The sequence below is a fragment of the Microtus oregoni genome, unplaced genomic scaffold (genome assembly GCF_018167655.1).
Source record: "Microtus oregoni isolate MIOR12 unplaced genomic scaffold, Mior012 000005F_ref0000423, whole genome shotgun sequence".
In the NCBI taxonomy this organism is placed as follows: domain Eukaryota; kingdom Metazoa; phylum Chordata; class Mammalia; order Rodentia; family Cricetidae; genus Microtus; species Microtus oregoni.
Window position 1 is genome coordinate 18876401 of NW_024543064.1, and position 17346 is coordinate 18893746.

General features: G+C 51.5%; 3 protein-coding genes across 4 annotated transcripts; 2 read left to right on the forward strand and 1 right to left on the reverse strand.

Annotated features, from left to right (window-relative positions):
- The first annotated feature begins 275 nt into the window (after nucleotides 1–275).
- Fam110d (family with sequence similarity 110 member D) lies at nucleotides 276–3039 on the forward strand. 2 transcript variants are annotated; one of them, XM_041652543.1, is made up of 2 exons: nucleotides 276–367; nucleotides 2065–3039. In XM_041652543.1, the coding sequence occupies exon 2, from the start codon at nucleotides 2155–2157 to the stop codon at nucleotides 2971–2973; it is 819 nt and encodes a 272-aa protein (XP_041508477.1). In that variant the 5' UTR covers nucleotides 276–367; nucleotides 2065–2154; the 3' UTR covers nucleotides 2974–3039. The 2 variants fall into 2 exon arrangements, with proteins under 2 accessions (XP_041508477.1, XP_041508478.1); XM_041652544.1 differs by having other exon boundaries at nucleotides 306–393.
- Nucleotides 3040–4354: 1315 nt separating this feature from the next.
- Nucleotides 4355–7309, reverse strand: CUNH1orf232 (chromosome unknown C1orf232 homolog). The gene is made up of 4 exons (XM_041651227.1): nucleotides 7226–7309; nucleotides 5945–6028; nucleotides 5738–5835; nucleotides 4355–4652 (listed from the first exon to the last, which is right to left on the reverse strand). The coding sequence occupies exons 1-4, from the start codon at nucleotides 7307–7309 to the stop codon at nucleotides 4355–4357; spliced, it is 564 nt and encodes a 187-aa protein (XP_041507161.1).
- Nucleotides 7310–8828: 1519 nt separating this feature from the next.
- On the forward strand, nucleotides 8829–9762 carry Znf593 (zinc finger protein 593). The gene is made up of 3 exons (XM_041652112.1): nucleotides 8829–9123; nucleotides 9333–9395; nucleotides 9484–9762. Exons 1-3 carry the CDS (start codon nucleotides 8924–8926, stop codon nucleotides 9623–9625), a joined length of 405 nt encoding a protein of 134 aa, XP_041508046.1. The 5' UTR covers nucleotides 8829–8923; the 3' UTR covers nucleotides 9626–9762.
- Nucleotides 9763–17346: the final 7584 nt, after the last annotated feature.

Genomic DNA, 17346 nt, shown 5'->3' on the forward strand with positions numbered 1-17346 from the left:
CAGAGCATCAAGACTTCAGAGGGAGCCTGCGGAGCAGAAGGTCTTGTTTGGAGCCACGGTACCTCAGCCCAAGTTTACAGTGCCTCCGTGGCAGCCATGGAACCTGATGGAACTTATCTAGTTATCTGTAAAGTTGCTGGACATGGCTCACAGGTCCTGCCAGCACCAAGACTGGCCAGGAAAGAGTTAATTGAGTCTGAGCTCTGGCTCCGGAAGGGTTAACCTAGGGGGTGGAGGCTTTTCGCTTTTCCTGTGGAGAGTAAGGCTTGGCTGCCACCAAAGTTACTCCCTAGTCCCTGCTGTCCCCTGGCCTTCTTCAGTCTGGGGATACAGAAGGATCCCTGCAACTCAGCGTCTCCACCCAGAGGTGAGTGCATCTGGAGCGGAAGGCAGGTGAGGATGCAGGCCCAGAGGGCATGAGGACAGGAGGGTACTTGTGGGCTGATAGCAAGGAGGCTAGTGCCCAGCTACTGAACCCAGAAGCACAAATGTTGAAGCCTCTTAATGGACAGGGTTGCAATTTCTACCTCAAGGGCTGGAAGAGGGTAGGCAAAGGAACAGAGGGACAAGACTGGCTGCCAGTCTGGCATGGGCCGTCTGTGGTCAAACATCAAAGCCAGCCTAGAAACCAGGGACGAGGCAGGGGACAGTGGACTATTTTGGTCCTTGTGTTTAGGGACTTTTTATAGCCTCCTTGCTCAAGGCTAAAGAGAGAAGGAGGGGACAGAGGCCATCCATGAGGTCAGAGCAGCTCAGTGCCCTTGTGGGACCTTGGAATCTGACCCCGTTATAGTCCCTGAGTAAAGAGAGCAGGGCACAGGCTGTCACTGCTGCCTGGGTCTCAGTCACTCAGACTCTGGGCAGACTTGCCACAGACTGGAAGTGTAACAGGGATAGGCCAGGGTGGAGGGACCAGGGTCCGTGCTCTACCACCTTCTTCACACATCCTTGCCCAGTCTCTTCCTTTTTGCCTCCAGGTCCGAGGTCCCTTCAGTCCCCAGAACCAATAAGTCTCTTTCAGCTGTATGGGAACAGGGAAGTGAAGGACAGGGGAGGGTGTGTTGGGCCATGTGGGTGGCCCATTCTGTTAGCTGACAAGGAAACTGTCGGCTGTTGATTTACTGTCCCTCTTGCCCTCTTCCTGGAGCACAGGGGAGGTGGAGAAGGGTCGGAGGTCTCTGGATGGGAAGGGGGCAGGGACCCAGAGGGCAGATCTCTGAGCTTGCAAGTTATTAGGCTGAATCAGTGGGGTGAACTGCTTTGTGAGACTAGGGGTTCCTGCTGGGCTTTACAGCAGCTGGAGGGACAATCTGACAGACAACCCAGGGTCCAGCTAGAGCTACCCAATAAGGCAAGAAATCTGGGTCCCAGGGGGCACCCTAGCTCTCAAAAGGACCCCTACAAACCCCTTCCTCTCCTGGCCATTGTCCTGGCTTCTGAAATCAAAGTGCAGGGGTTGGACGAGATGGTGTCTATGGTTAGATTTTTCTGGACTCCCCTTGGCATGGGGCATACAGTGGCTGGCAGTAGCAGACTAGTACGGTCTGGGGACCACCTCCCTCTCCTTCCTGAATAACCCTGCTGGACCTGGGCGAGGAAGCTGGCAGCAGTTCCTAGGGACTCCTACCCTATGGTTATGTCCCTGACCTCGGTGCTTGGGGCGGGAAGGGTGGGTCGGCTGCAGCCAGCCTGTGGCTGCGGAACCTCCTTGTATTGGGCTTGAAGTTGCTCTGTTGGGAAGAGGTATTTTTTCCGGTTAAAGCCAATTTCGGGAACTGAGCTAGGACCCGCCTGATTTTCCTTTCCAAGTGTCCTGCTTGCTTGTCCCTTGCGCGTGATCCAGTGGCCAGGTTGGAGCCTTCTCAAAGGGGTATAAATGCCCCCCCCCCAAAAGAATTAGCCAATGACTCTTAAGGATTGGGGAAGGGTGGGTCTAGCGTCTGCTCCCTGGGCAAGACACCGCTTGATGGGGGAGGGGTGACTGAGATCCTCTACCCAGGAATGCCTGCAGGAGAAGGGCAGGGACAGCCTGCCCTCTTCCAGACCGTGCCTCTCTCCCTGCAGGCCCCAGGAACTCCAGAGAATTGTTCTCTGCTCCTCAGCTAATTGTGCATCCCCGGGTGTATGGAGCACTGACCTGCCAACTCCGCTAAGATGCTGCTGGCCTCTCCCTCCACACCATCGAGAGGAAGAACCCCCAGCGCCGTAGAGAGACTGGAGGCCGACAAAGCCAAGTACGTCAAGACGCAGCAGGTGATAGTACGTCGTCAGGAGCCAGCCCTGCGAGGGGGGCCAGGACCGCTGACACCACACCCTTGCAATGAGTTGGGGACCTCTGCATCGCCCAGGACGCCTGGGCCTGCCCGTCGGGGTAGCGGCAGGCGACAGCCAAGGCCTGACTCCCTCATCTTCTACCGCCAGAAGCGGGACTGTAAGGCTTCGGTGAACAAGGAGAACGCCAAGGGCCAGGGGCTAGTACGACGCCTCTTCCTGGGCACCCCCCGGGATGCTGTCCCGAGCAGCCCGGGACCTACTGAGAGACCTGCGGCTCCCGCAGGCTGGGCTGGATCCCCGGATGGTCCGGAGGCGACAGGGAAGAGAGCGCTGTGTCCCACGTGCTCGCTGCCTCTGTCGGAGAAGGAGCGCTTCTTCAACTACTGCGGTCTGGAGCGCGCGCTAGTGGAGGTGCTGGGCGCAGAGCGCTTCTCCCCGCAGAGCTGGGGCGCCGAGCACAGCCCGCAGGTCGCAAGGTCGCCGCCGCCCGGCTCCGGGGACACCAGCGATTGGACATCCAGCGACGGGGACGCGGGCAACCCGGACTGTGCTGGAGGTTGTGGTGGGGGGTCGGAGGCGGCGGGGTCCGCACGGGACGGGCGCCCCTCGGTGTCAGTGGTGGAACGCAACGCGCGGGTCATCCAGTGGTTGTATGGCTGCCAGCGAGCGCGCGCTCCACCGCGCGAGTCCGAGGTGTGAGCATCACGGCACAGGGGACGGCTCCCGGAGAGCTCGCCTCGTCCGTGAATAAACCCTTTCCCTAGATTTCAGTTTCCCCATCTGCACCCTGAGCAGGCGGGACCACAAGGGCCAGACGCAGACTGCGGAAAGGGATGGGGTGGTCACGTAGCCTCTCTGGAGGCTGAATGTGAGCAGCGATGGAGTGGAGTGGGAGATGAGCGAACTACTGAATAAAGCTAAAATAATCTTTAGTAAAAGGAGCAGAGTTTAGTTTAGCGGGCAGAGGTGGGGGAAAGGGAAGAACTGGTTGGCGTGGCTGAGTGGGTGGTTTTGAGTGTGGGTTCCAGGCTGAGTGTGACCTTGTCCAAACACTCCGCAGTTCTGGGTTATTAAAGGAGGTAGTTGGTAGTGTTCTGGAGTAGTTGTAATGCCCGTGCAAATGTGCCTGGAATAAAAACTGTAGCTTGCTTAAGTTACCCAAGATTCCTGGAGCTTCGCGCTCCCTCCTCTTCCCCATGGTCCCAAGGTCAGAAAAGCTGACATTTGGAGGGTTCGAAATGGAAATCATTAAAACTGGGGCACCTTTGGGTCAGGATTTTGGCATCTGTAACCTCCTGCATATTCTCTCTCTCTCTCTCTCTCTCTCTCTCTCTCTCTCTCTCTCTCTCGTGTGTGTGTGTGTGTGTGTGTGTGTGTGTGTGTGTGTGTTCCAGACCAGCCTCACCCTGCTAGCTACCACTGAGGTTCATGTGATAATTGGGTACCAAGCCCAGGGCTTCACGTAGCTAGACAAGCCCTCTAACAACTAAACTATACTCCCAGCAGAGTTCCTTTTTCCCCTCCAGAACACACAAAGTCTCAGGTTTTCTTCACAGATTCTAGTTGAAGCCTTTGTTCAAGACCTCTGCCTTAGGTTTCCTTAACTCTGCATTCTTCGAAGATCACAGCCTCCTCCAGGAAACTTTCCTAAATTCCGAGTCTGCCTCATCCCCTCACCAGAAGCCCCATTTTGTTCCTCGACAAACCTTTGTCTGGGACCCACTGGTAGAGAGCTACCTCGTCACTCCAGTTATTTTCATACATTTTGAAACCTATGTGCGCTATTGGGCCACCTGCAGGGTTTGCTGAATGAAACGAAGCTGGACAGAGCAGTGGAGCAAACCCTTTGGGGCTTTCTGGAAAGTTGTGTGTGCCTTAAATCTAATGCCACCCTTACTGTCACCTGGATTGTCTCGGCATTTCTGTCGGGAAAGAAGGCGAAGAACCCTTTAGCTAGACCCCGCCTGAGAACGTCCACCTAAAAGTAGCCTTTCCTGTTGTCGGGGGAAAAAATTACACAGTCACATTGGTTGTCGATTCAGGAGTGTTTTTATGGGAGGTAGGGAAGGACGGGCGCCGGCTAGTCGCCCTTGGGCGCGGCCTTCACCCTCATCTCTGCCAGTTTGTGGGTGAGGAAACCCCACTTGAAGCCTGCGGCGGGATCCACCTCCCGCGTTTCGGGGCATTCCGTGGCCTCCTCCGCAGGATTGTCCTGGGAATTCGCATCCCGCTCCGCGGTGGTTTCCACACCGCGCAGCATGGACGCCGCCTGCTGCTGCTGCTGCTGCCATCTGCTGGCAAAGGTGTCCCAGAATCCCGGCCCGCGAGACTCTGTTTCTACTGCGGACGCCTGCGAGGAGGGGGGTGCTGCCAGCGGGCTGCAGGAGAGACGGGGGTCAGCGGGCTGGCCCGGGGTCTCGGAAGAAGACAGTGAGCAGGAGAAGGGACAAGTGCGATCAGGAAAGTCGGGGCAAGATCAGGGCATGTAATCAAAGGGAGGATTCGAAGGCTCTGGGGGGAAAAGGTGAAGTGGGACAAGGTCTGGAGAGGTGGTGAGGAGAGGTGGTCTGGAGAGGGGAACTGGGATCCCCGAGTTGGGTGGAGCAGTCAGGATTCTGGAGAAGGAACTCTGGTGCAGAGAAAAATAGACTAACAGGGACAAGCCAGGTCCGGAAAGCCAGGGAGGGTCTCTAAGAGGGGAAGGGACAGGGGAGAGAGTAGGGTGGGCTTGTTTGGGCCCCATACGAGGGACCCCACCTGGGGATGGAAAGGCGGGGAGAACCAAATGAGCAAAGTGGTTAGGTTTAGGATTAGGGAAAGAGGAATTTGGCACACGGGAGAAAGTGGAGGAAATCCGGGCACAGATGCTTTGGGAAGAGAAGGTGGGACTGAAGTGCGGGAGGGCTTCAAGGAGGGATGATCATGCTTGAAGAAGAAGCCCTGCCTCTGGAAAAGTCCTCCGGGGACTGGGCGAGAAGGCAGAGGAGGTGGGGGGGGGGTCCCTGAGGCAAGAGTAATAGATGGGGTGGGGGTGAGGGCTGTGCTTAGGGCTGAGGGAAAGGCAGTGACTGCCCTGGAGAGGAAACCCTAGGTCTGATCTCAACATCTAAGACCTTTCTAAAGCAGTGCTTTCTAAACTAGTGTGCCTTGGGGTCCTCTGGGATCCTCAGGCCTCCACGTACACCAAGCAAATCAGGGGAAGGAACCTATGTTCCTTTGAAGGGAGAGGGTTTACCACCTATACCACCCTTTGTTGCAGCACCAAAAAAGGCCTCCTCTTGGCCTGTCCTGAAAAAGAGGGAGGAAACACCCACGAGGAGTTCCCGTTACCTCAGTCCTAAGAGATCTAACCCATCTAACCCTGTTGTATCCTGATAAGCGGATGGAGCCTGTGGGGTGATGAACATGGCAGAAAAGAGATCTTAGGACCCTTCCAGCCCACCCCCTAAAGCCACACACGTACTGATCAGCACAGGGCTCTGGTGGCAGCAGTTTGTCCTCGTCTTCTTTGTTAAACAGCGATGACATTGTCAGCCAACCTTTCACCCCAACCCCCTGAACCTGGGAGGGAAGAACTGAGAATCAAGAGTGAATGCCCCACCAAACCCCCCGGGGCTTCACCATAGCCTCTCAAGCCCCCCACGGTTGGGTGGAAGACTGGAGAGCTTACCCTTCGGGCCAGCTGTGACATGGGGTTGAGGGCCTCCTCCGGGGCTTCTGCCATGTCCGACTCCACTAATGCTGGGTTCTCCCTCTGGGACACAAGACCCCCCACATCCAGCATGAGAGAAACCTCATTGCCAGTCAGCACACACACACTCTGTGGTCTAAGTACAATAGACACACAAAGTATACCCTCCTTTGCATCTCCACTAGGGCACACGGCAATGCTCACAGGTATATTACGTAATGCTGCCTCTGCTCACATACATGGGCCTGCATGGTAAATCTCTGCAGACACCCTTGAACACATACACCTGGCCACTCCCACACATACCCAAACACACTCACGAACTCGGACAAGGACACACGATGCTCATGACTACAGACATACACCTGTACATGAGCATGCCTCTTTATGGCTACACCTTTCCCTCTATGTCCAGATGTGTGCGCTGTCAGGCACCCACACGAGGACTCTCGCGTGGTTAAACAATCCATCCTGTCTCTTATCCTCCTGCAGGCAGCTAGCTAGACCTAGCCTATGCAGAGCACTCAGTTCCTCTACCAATCAAGTGGAACACCTGCAAATGCCCACACGAATGCATACCGGTACAGAGTCCTGCTCAAAATGCGTATCCACGAGAAGTCACTAATCCAGTTCACACATGTACTAGAGTCTCCACAGACACATCCATAGCAACCCAGCCTCGGGCATCAGCCTGCCTAGGCATATGCCTATCTACCTCCCAACCACGGGGCTAGGTCCTGCCCCAGCCACATCTCTTTGCCGTGACTGCTACTTATCACAGCTTCTGGATCTAAACTTCTAGTTTCTAGATCCTTTTTGCCCTCCCCCTCAGAACTAAGTGTTGTCTAAGCATGGCTTTGGTGGAATGCCGCTTCTGTGGCCCTCAGAGTGTAAGAGCTATTACTCCCTCCTCCCGCAAGCAGGAGCGCATTACCTCTCCGGGCAAGCCGTCTCGCTTCTGCTCAGCCTCGTCCACCAGAAAGCTGTGCTGAGCTTAATGCACTGTTGTGGCTCCTGCCAAGTGTCGTCAGAACAATCTTTATCCTGTGGCAGTTCATGAGCACCTTGGAACCCACGACTCCTCTCCTGGCCCCAGCTCCCCCTTTCTTCTGTTCTTGACTGTCTCTGTCATTTCCCTGTGCTGTGTGTAATCCTGGAATGTGCCTATAGTCTTTACAGAAATGAATCTATCTTCCTTCCTAGTTTAATACTTCCCTACTTTGCTGTCTCTCTGTTCTAGAAACCATGGCCGGTACCCACCTCCTCTGCCAGGTCCTCTTCAGATTCTCCACCCAGAGTCTGCAGCACTTTGGACTTGTAAGCTTTCCAGAAGGCTTGGTTCATGGCTGCAGTGGAGAGGGGCCGACCCAGGCACAGAAGGTGGTAGCTCAGTGGGCACCAGTGGGTCTGGCTCCAGAAACTTGGAGGAACCAAGAGTCTGTCCCAGGGATCCGATGACTTCATGAAAGATGCACCATTCTCCCCGGGTGGCACAGTGCCAAGCAGGTAAACCCGATCCCAATGATTCTGAGGTTGGGACGGGCGGAAGCCGCCTCAGCCCCTTGCCTTGACCCATATTGGCCAAAGTTAATGAAGACAGCCCTTCGGAGAGTCCATTTTCCTGCGCTTAGGAATACTGGTGGTGGTTGTTCTTCTCTTAAAATAGCTGCAGGAAGGGGGCTGGAGAGATGGCTCAGAGGTTAAGAGCATTGCCTGCTCTTCCAAAGGTCCTGAGTTCAATTCCCAGCAACCACATGGTGGCTCACAACCATCTGTAATGGGGTCTGGTGCCCTCTTCTGGCCTGCAGGCATACAGACAGAATATTGTATACATAATAAATAAATATTAAAAAAGGGGTAGTTCTTTAGGAAAAGTTTTACACGCAAACTCTTGAGTTCAGGACCCATATGCTTGCATCCTATGACTGTGGACATACTAGCCATGTGTGCCTTCCTCATGGCCCCGCTGGAGTGGGCAGGCCCCAGGCCTCCAGTCTGCACTCTGGGCTTCCATTTCACTGCTCTGTCTGGCCTAGAAACCTGTTCTCCCCAGGGATACACGTGCCTGTCTCCCTGTTTCCTGGCAACTGGTTCCAAAGAGCAGGAACCCTGAATTATTGCTGAGATCCTCTGTCCCCAGACTGTGGAGTTGGCTCTGACCAACCTGAGTGGCACCAGGCCAGGCTCCCTGGTCCTCTCCCTTCTCTAAGCACACACTTCTTGGTTTTTCCCCATTTCCCTACCAGCCCTCTCCTGGGAGCCTGGTAGAGAAAGAAAGCAAAGACGGAGGTTTTTCTACAGACATTTCCTCTTGGACTGGGGATGTAGCCCACCTTTTAGACCGCCTGCCTAGCATCTATGAGGCCCTGGATTTTATCCACAGTACTGAAAACCCAACCAACAGAGCAAAACCAGAAGCTGTCAGAACCCCAAGGGCTAGATTCTCTGGGAAACAATTCCACCCTTTATCCCATATATCTGTATGGGAGTGGAAGACAGAAGTGACACAGACTCAAGAAAATAACGGGGGAGGGGGAGAGGTGAGAAGGGGCCCTTTGTTAGAGCCTAGGACTATCACCGGGTGCTCCATCCATGATTACAAACTTATTCTCATTCACGAAATACTTTATTCATGGCACAAACATCAGTGTTTTCTAGAGATGTTGAAAATATGCTATCCAAAATGTGGAAACCGGGAAGTGATGATGGCTCTGGCAGAATAGTAGGATCCACTAACCCCAGGCCCGCCTCTGCCCCGCAAGAGCCTAGTCACTATCATCCACGACCACATGGGGGCGCTCAAGTCACCAGTCCGTCCTGACGTCATCACAGGCGGTCCGGGCAGTCCTGCTCCGTCCCTGGGCGGACCTCTCGTGACGTCATTGGGCGGCCCGGAAGCGGCAGCACGTGTGTTATCTTTCCGTACTACCCTGCTCCTCGGCCTTCGTGTCACTGATCATGGGTCGCTCCCGCCGGACCGGCGCGCACCGAGCACATTCCTTAGCCCGCCAGATGAAGGCCAAGAAGCGGCGGCCGGACCTGGATGAGATTCACCGCGAGCTGCGGCCGCAGGGCCTCCCGCGGGCCAAGCTGGAGTTGGACGCCGAGCCCGACCCGGATCTGCCAGGGGGCGGCCTGCATCGCTGTCTGGCCTGCGCGTGAGTCCAGGCCGGGGCCGAGCAGGGTCTGAGATACCAACCCAGAGCGGGGAAGTCCGGGCAGCGAGCTGGGCGGGGTCTCCAGTCTTGGGACCCTTGGGTCTCTTCGCGCTCGGAATCTGTCCGGGAAAGAGCTGGGGCCAGGGAGGTAGGCATACTTGAAAAGCCTCACCTCTTTACTCTTATACCCCCACCCTACATTCCTGCAGGAGGTACTTCATCGATTCTGCCAACCTGAAGACCCATTTCCGATCCAAAGACCACAAGAAGAGGTACGAAGTCGATCAGGAGAGGGTTGTTGGACGGTGCCATGCAGGTAGGTCTTGCACCCGATCAGCTCCAAACTCTTCTTTCTCCCAGGCTGAAGCAGCTGAGCATCGAACCCTACAGTCAGGAAGAGGCTGAGAGGGCAGCGGGCATGGGCTCCTATGTGCCCCCCCAGCGCCTGGGCGTGCCCACAGAAGTGTCCACTGAGATCCCTGAGATGGACACATCCACCTGAGGGGCCTTTGGATGCAGGGCAGAGAAACTCCATGGACAGTGAGTGGTTCAGCGGCTAGACTGAGGGTTTGGGGGAGATGATCTCTTCTAGATGTTCTACCCAAAATAAAGGACCCGGACAAGAGGGTGTACCTCCGATTCTAACTTCCCTTCCAGTCCTCCAGATTCCAGCCCTCAAGGGTTTCTGAGCCAAGATGTCTATTCCCTACCCGGTCCAGCTTTGGAAGGTACCCCCGCCTGCCTTCTTTGAATTGGGGCTGGAGTCCAGGTGCAGTGTAAAACTGGGGAATAGGATAAGTTTTTTTCTGTGTTTCTGGCGATGGTGGAGACTGATCCCAAAGGGGAAAAACGTGGTTTTCTGAGCTTGCAGCCCTCTCCCCTCGGTCACCTACCTCCAAGCCTGGGTGAGAGGCCGCCTGCTTCATCACGGGGCCTGTGATGGTTGCCGCTGCTTCACCATCTTCCACACGGCATAGCAGGAGCCGCCTAACCCTAGGACAGCCAACATCGTAGCCACAATCCCAACCAGCGGACTCCGGGGCTCCGCCTTCAGCTCCCCAGCCACCTGCATCTGCAGAGGGTGAACGTGAAGTGCCAACTGACACTTCTAGGAAGGAAGGGGATAAAATGGTGTTGCTGGGTGGAGAAGATACGGACGCCATTTCTGCCCCAGGGAGATTCCACCCCAATCCCTCTCGCCTCACTGCCCATCTGGGTCCTGGCTAGTCAGGCAGCAGGGAACGTGACAGTCTGGCCATTGGGGGTATCAGCCCCGCCATGAGACCAGGAGAAAGAGGTTGGTGGTGCAGAGCTAGTATTTAGAGGTTCTTACCTGTAGCACCCGGAAGTAGCCAGGGGTCAGGCGTTGAAATCTCATAGTGGGGGGCACTGGTCTCCCTGTCAGCCTCTGGAGTGGGAGCAGAAATGATGAAATGCTGCGCGGGGTATCCCAAGAGGTGGAAATCGGGGCATCGGGGTCCCTGGCCTGTTTTGCCTGGGCACTATGCGCTCAGGATGCTCACCACCGCTGGCTCCCCCGGGTCTGGCAGGGGGCGGGGCAGCTGGATCTTTAAATCTGGTCCCTTCCCCCCTGCCTTGCCAGCCTTAGGAGCAGCTGTCAGGAGAGATCAGCATCAGGCCTGAGTAGCAGCTCCTCCCCCATTCGCCAGAGGCCAGGCCAGGCATGAAGGCAAAGCCTTGGCTGCCAGTGCCCAGAAATCCAGGTAACCAGGTTCTGGGCAGGCTTCCTCAGCCCTGGTCTGGACCGTACCCCTACCTTGGAGAAGTCGATGCTACCAGTCAGCATTCAGCAGAAGAATGACGTGTTAGCCGCTTTTCCATCTGGGTTCTGTAAATTCAGCCACCTAGGAGGGAGGGGTCACTTCACCTTCCCCACAAGATGGAGTTTCCACAAGCACTTCTCTTGTGTGGGCTTTGAAAGAGATCTGCTTATGCAGATAAAATTGTCCATAGTGGTCGGGTGGTGGTGGCGCAGGCCTGTAATCCCAGCACTCGGGAGGCAGAAGCAGGCGGATCTCTGAGTTCGAGGCCAGCCTGGTCTACAAGAGCTAGTTCCAGGACAGCTAGGGCTGTTACACAGAGAAACCCTGTCTCGAAAAACAAAAATTGTCCATAATGTGTTAAAATTTTAATTGGGTCTATTTGTGTGTGTGTTCGTATACACGTGTAGACATGGAGGTCAAAGGACAACTTAAGGGGCTCTCTCCTTTCCACATGTGGGCCCTGGGAGTCCAGTTCATCTCATCAGGCTCGGCGGCAAATGCCTTTATCCACAGAGCTTTTCTGACAGCCTGCATAACGTATTAAAAGATTAACTGATTAAAATATAGTCTATGTGTCATTGTTGTAAGCAACTTCTGTGTATTTCATTATCTCTCTCACTCTTTTTCTTTTTTGAGGCAGGGTCTCTACGTAACCCTGGCGATCCCGGAACTCACAAGGTAGACCTGGCTACCTTTGAACTCTGATCCATCTGCTTCTGTCTGTCAAGTGCTCGGATTAAAGGTGTCCACCACCACACCCAGCTTTTTGTTCTCTGTGAAAATGACAGAAAGGGGGCTGGAGAGAGGGCTCAGGCTCTAAGAGCACTGACTGCTCTTCCTGTGATCCTAAATTCAATCCCCAGCAGTCACATGGTGGCTCACAACCATCTGTAATGAGATCTGGTGCCCCCTTCTGGCCTGCAGGCATATATACAGATAGAACAGTATACATAAATCTTTTTTAGATTTATTTATTATGTATACAACATTCTGTCTCCATGTATGCCCACATGCCAGAGGAGGGAGCCAGATCTCATTACAGATGGTTGTGAGCCACCATGTGGTTGCTGGGAATTGAACTCAGGACCTCTGGAAGATCAGCCAGTGCTCTTAACCACTGAGCCATCTCTCTAGCCCCCATAAATCTTAAAAAAAAAAAAAAGTACCAACTGCTGAAAATAGAAAAGGAAAATGTCAAAAAGGATGATTTTTTTTTTCAAATACTGTGTAGAATCTGTATAAAGATGGGCCAGGCGGTGGTGGCACATGTCTTTAATGCCAGCACTCTGGAGGCAGAGGCAGGCAGAGCTCTGTAAATTTAAGGTCAGCCTGGTCTACATAGTGAGTTCCAGGACAGGCTCCAAAGCTACAGAGAAACCCTGTCTCCAAAAACTAACAAACCAAGATTATCTGCCCAAAGAATCAGAGGGCTAAGTATGTGGCACAGTGACTGAGTGCCTGTCACTTGCAGGCTCTGGAATTGATCCTCAGCATCACAAAAAAGAAGTGATAGAAACTAGCTGGGCATGGTGGTACAAGTCTGTAATTCCAGCACTTGGAGGCAGAGGTAGGAAGATCCCTGTGAATTGGAGACCAGCCTGGTCTACATAGTTCCAGAACAGCCAGGTTTACAAAGAGAGACTGTCTCAAAAACAAAGAGACAAATACTACAGAGAAGACAGATGAAACTCAGAGTTCAGACCTGTCAATGTGTGAAGCCCTGCACTTCCATCCCCAGCACCCCATAAACCAAATGTAGCATCTATGTCTGTAACCCCAGGACCCAGTAGAAGGATCATTAGGTTAAGATCATCCTCTATATAGGGAATTTCAGGCCTTCTGGGATTCCTAAGACTGAAAAGCAGAGAAACAGCGTACAACTATTTCAAACTATGGTGGTCCTTAGCCCACTCTTGACTACACTGATGGCATGCTTTGTCTCAGGCCTGTCACATAACCACCATTGCTTAGGTAGTCTTCTGTGTCCAGCACTGTTGGGGGCATCCTCAACAAAAATACCTTTCTCCAGAGTGGAGGCGTGGGGATTTAGACATACAGTAAAGAATATGAAGACGCAAATGAAAATAATAAAACGCAGAAACATATAGGATAATATCGGGAGGGAATTTCAGTGAGTACTGAAAATTCGCCAACGTTTAATTTCCAACTGGTTAATATATTCCTGACCCCAAAAGGTAGGAGTAAGACAAAAGACTGCATTAACATACAGATTGAAAGTCACGGGCTACATTCATCACCCATTCCCTAGACTCACGCTCTAGACCAAACACTCTGTAGGCAAACCACTCCCTGGGTAGAATCCCACGTTATTTTCATAAAGGGAACTGGAACTTGGTTGGATCCTTAGACTTTTGTTTTAGGTAGGAGCCAACCACTTCCCTATTCCAGGAGGTCTGGCAACTAGCCACACCAGAACTCTGATTTACAACTAGGTGGAACCTTTAAGGGAAAGTACAATAACCTTAAAGGAACAAGAAATGAGTTCCAGCGGGGCAGTAGTGGCACATACCTTTAATCCCAGCACTCAGGAGGCAGAGGCAAGCAGATTTCTGTGAGTTCGAGACCAGCCTGGTCTACAAGAGCTAGTTCCAGGACAGGCTCCAAAGCTACAGAGAAACCCTATCTTGAAAAACCAAAAAAAAAAAAAAAAAAAGGAGTCCCAAACTCTCCGACCTTTGGCCACTTCGGGTCTCCACAGCAGACTTAGATGACCAAATGGCCACTCCATAGCTGTTCCCACTCTGGTGACCCAGACTTCTCCATCATGCTTCTGCATTCTCTATTTTTGGTTGTTTGCTGATCAGTCTGAAAGGAAGGACTAGTGGTATGGTGGTGTTGGAGCGCATGCCCAGCATGTAAGGCCCAGAGTCCAGTCCCCAGCACCACAAAAAGTAAGAAGCAGGCCAGACCACCCCTCCTGCTTAATGTTCCTATTTATTGAGACAGAGTCCCTGCGTAACCCTGGCTGTCCTAGAAGTCACTATGTAGACCAGGATGGCTCAGACTCAGAGATCTGCCTGCCTCTGCCTCTACACTGCTGGGATTAAAGGCGTGCGATGCTGGTGTCACCACCACCACTCATACACATAAATTTTTTAAGATAAAAATTTAACATAAATTTTTAAAAATTTATGTGTATGAGCATTTGCCTGAATGTATGTCTATGTACCACTTGCATGCCCGGTGACCTCACAGGCAGGAAGGGGTCACTGGATCCTGTAGCATGATTAAAACCCAGAGACAGATAATGGGGTTCAACACGAAGACCAGACAAGCAAAGCAGTCAGCCATTGGCTCTTACCTCTAACTCGGTCCGAAATCACGATCCTGCCTCTAGGGATTCTCAGAAAGAGACTGAGCCTGAGAGATGTCTCCTCCCAATTTATATTCCTCTCTAGTGCTGGAATTTAAGGCATGCACTAGGGCAAACTAGTGTGGCTCTTACTGGGATTAAGGGTGTATCTCATTACTGCCTGGTCTGTAAGGCTGACCAGGGCAGCTGTTTTGCCCTCTGATCTTTAGGCAAGCTTTATTTGTTAAACTACAAATGAAATAATACTACATTTCCCCTTTTTTTCTAAAATAAAAAAGCTATAACTAATATAAGAAAAACGATATACAATAAGTACAATGACTGTATACAATATATATATAATACAACAATGTCTAATCCATTTGCATTTGACAAGTTCAGAGAAAATACTTCATATCTGAGTCCAAAATCTTGTACCTAATTTACTTTTTTTCTTTTTGGTGTTTTGAGACAGGGTTTCTCTGTGTCACTTTGTTGCCTGTCCTGGAACTAGCTCTTGTAGATCAGGCTGGCTTCGAACTCACAGAGATCCTCCTGCCTCTGCCTCCCAAGTGCTGGGATTAAAGGTGTGCGCCACCACCCTGCTCCTAATTTACTCTCTATCGTGATTTGCTTGCTACATCAGGTAAGCAAGGAAAACTATAACTTTCTAGTCTTCAGCTCTCTCATAGACCCAAGAAGGAAATAATATTACCTGAGTAAGCAGGAATTGTGAACAAGTGACTTCCAGAAAGTGTGAGAAATGACAGCAACAGCCGGCTGCCTGGACAGTCGCCCAAAGTTCCTCTGCAACACCGACAGGCCTAGCATATCCCACAAACTCTTCTGTGAAACAGGATTTTCTGAAGGGCTATCCCTCCTTGTCTTGACAGTGTTTGACGGTCTCTTTCTTTGGTGTCCTGCTTGTCTAATTAGAACAGCACACTGTGAGCAGTCAGGGCAGGGGCATTTTCTTGCCCAAGAGCTTACTTTTGCCATAAAAAAGTAAACTCAGCTGTGCGGTGGTGGCGCACGCCTTTAATCCCAGCACTCAGGAGGCAGAGGCAGGAGGATCTCTGTGAGTTTGAGGCCAGCCTGGTCTACAAGAGCTAGTTCTAGGACAAGCTCCAAAGCTACAGAGAAACTGTCTCGAAAAACCAAAAAAAAAAAAAAAAAGTAAACTCCATGTAGTTTCTTCGCTGCCCATCTCTTCTCTGAAGTAGATTGGTGCTGCCAGCAGCAGACATGCCTCATTGTCATAAAAAGGAGCCTATGTTATTAAAACATCTTAAATGCCATATTCTATAGATCTCTGAAGTGTTTGAAGATGACCTGTCTATCTAAAACATCTGTTTGACCTTGAAAACATACCTAATGTGACTACAAGTTTGATTATAATAGGTGACTAATTACTAACCTGCATTTTCTTATTATCCTAAGCAGTTGGTGTAATGATCTGTCTGTCTCTTTAAGAGACAAGCCATGCCCACTCCCTCCCCGCTTCTGCTGAGGCAGGCAGATCTTCCTTCCCACTTGCAGCCTGAGTCTCTTCCTTTTCCATCTCCCTCTCAAAGAGGCACCTTCTGCCTCTCCCCCTACTGCCACTGCTCGGGGACCTGCAGTATTTCTGCTGCTGCAGCCACTGGGATCCTGCAGCATTTTTAATTAATCCATTACAGTTGGTATTAATAACTTTCGAAGACTAGAAATTTGCATTACATTGTTTTTCTTGGGTTTTTTTTTTTCGAGACAGGGTTTCTCTGTGGTTTTGGAACCTGTCCTGGAACTAGCTCTTGTAGACCGCCCTGCTTTGCATTACATTGTTAAATGAGCTGTATAGGTAGAATACCCTGAACAAGATTAGAAACATACGTACAGTATGTTTTAACAAAATTAATCTCACACCGGGTGGTGGTGGCGTACACCTTTAATCCCAGCACTTGGGAAGCAGAGGCAGGGGATCTCTGTGAGTTTGATGTCAGCCTGGTCTACAGAGGGATTTTCAGGATAGGCTCCAAGCTACAGAGTTACCTTGTCTCGAAAATTAACAAAAAACAAACAAACAAACAAACAAAAAAACCTAATAGTAATAATCTCAAATTTGTATACAATATATAAAAGTCCAATCAAATATAAAACATTTAAAACTAGTAGTTGCTTTCTAAAAGTAGATTCAATAATCCACTGTTTTATCTTATTAGGATCCCTGGAACTAGAGTCACAGGCAGTTGTGAGCTGCCATCTGGGTGCTAGAAACTGAGCCCAGGTCCTCTGGAAGAGCAGACAACGCTCTTCACACTGAGCCACCTCTCCAGCCCTTTTTTGCCTTTAGAGACAGGTATTTCACCAAATCTGCCCAGCATTCTTTAAAATATTATATAAACATTACAATTTTTATTGGGGTGCCTGAACTGGTATCTCTACATAGCCCTGGCTGTCTTGGAACTCACAGTATTGACCAGGCTGGCCTCAGACTCAGAGTCCACCTGCCTTTGCCTCCCAAGTACTGGGATTAAAGGTGTTATCCTAAAAAGTGTTTTGTGCTCTTTTGTTTGCTTGTTTGTTTTTGTTGTTTTGTTTTGTTTTTTGAGACAGAGTTTCTCTGTGTAAGAGCCCTAGCTGTCCTGGAACTACCTCTGTAGACCAGGCTGGCCTCAAACTCACAGAGATCCACCTGCCTCTGCTTCCCCAGTGCTGCGATTAAAGACAAGTACTACCATCACCTTTTTAAAAAAGGTTTTGTGTGTCTGGGTGTTTTGTCTACATATACATGTATGCATGCAGCTTTTGAGGAGGCCAGAAGAGGGCATCAGATCCCAGGAACTAGAGTTACAGATGGCTGTCAGTCACCATGTGGGTGCTGGGAATTGAACTGGGGTTCTCTGCAGGAGCCCCTCCTCTTAACTGCTGAATCATCTCTCCAGCCCAAGATGTGCTGTTTTTGAGAGCATTATTCTAGCTGGCTCTGTGATACAAACTGTGGTCCCTGCTTTTTTTTTTTTTTTTTTGAAGCCAGAGCACGAGAATCACTTAAACCATCCATTCATGAATTTGAGAGCAGTCTGAGCAACACGGCAAGAATGAACAGCTTCTCAACAGTTGTGGTAACAGTAAGTGTGCCTTCAG

What these genes read in the sequence shown, in the direction of transcription:
- Fam110d (XM_041652543.1), top strand. Translation starts at nt 2,155, where the DNA reads ATGCTGCTGGCCTCTCCCTCCACACCATCGAGAGGAAGAACCCCCAGC.
- CUNH1orf232 (XM_041651227.1), bottom strand. Translation starts at nt 7,309, where the DNA reads ATGAACCAAGCCTTCTGGAAAGCTTACAAGTCCAAAGTGCTGCAGACT. An exon ending in AAGAGGACCTGGCAGAGGAG is followed by an intron (nt 6,029 to 7,225) that starts GTGGGTACCGGC and finishes CTTGTGTCCCAG; the next exon opens with AGGGAGAACCCAGCATTAGT. An exon ending in CCAGAGCCCTGTGCTGATCA is followed by an intron (nt 4,653 to 5,737) that starts GTACGTGTGTGG and finishes TCTCTCCTGCAG; the next exon opens with CCCGCTGGCAGCACCCCCCT.
- Znf593 (XM_041652112.1), top strand. Translation starts at nt 8,924, where the DNA reads ATGGGTCGCTCCCGCCGGACCGGCGCGCACCGAGCACATTCCTTAGCC. An exon ending in CATCGCTGTCTGGCCTGCGC is followed by an intron (nt 9,124 to 9,332) that starts GTGAGTCCAGGC and finishes ACATTCCTGCAG; the next exon opens with GAGGTACTTCATCGATTCTG. An exon ending in TCCAAAGACCACAAGAAGAG is followed by an intron (nt 9,396 to 9,483) that starts GTACGAAGTCGA and finishes TCTTTCTCCCAG; the next exon opens with GCTGAAGCAGCTGAGCATCG.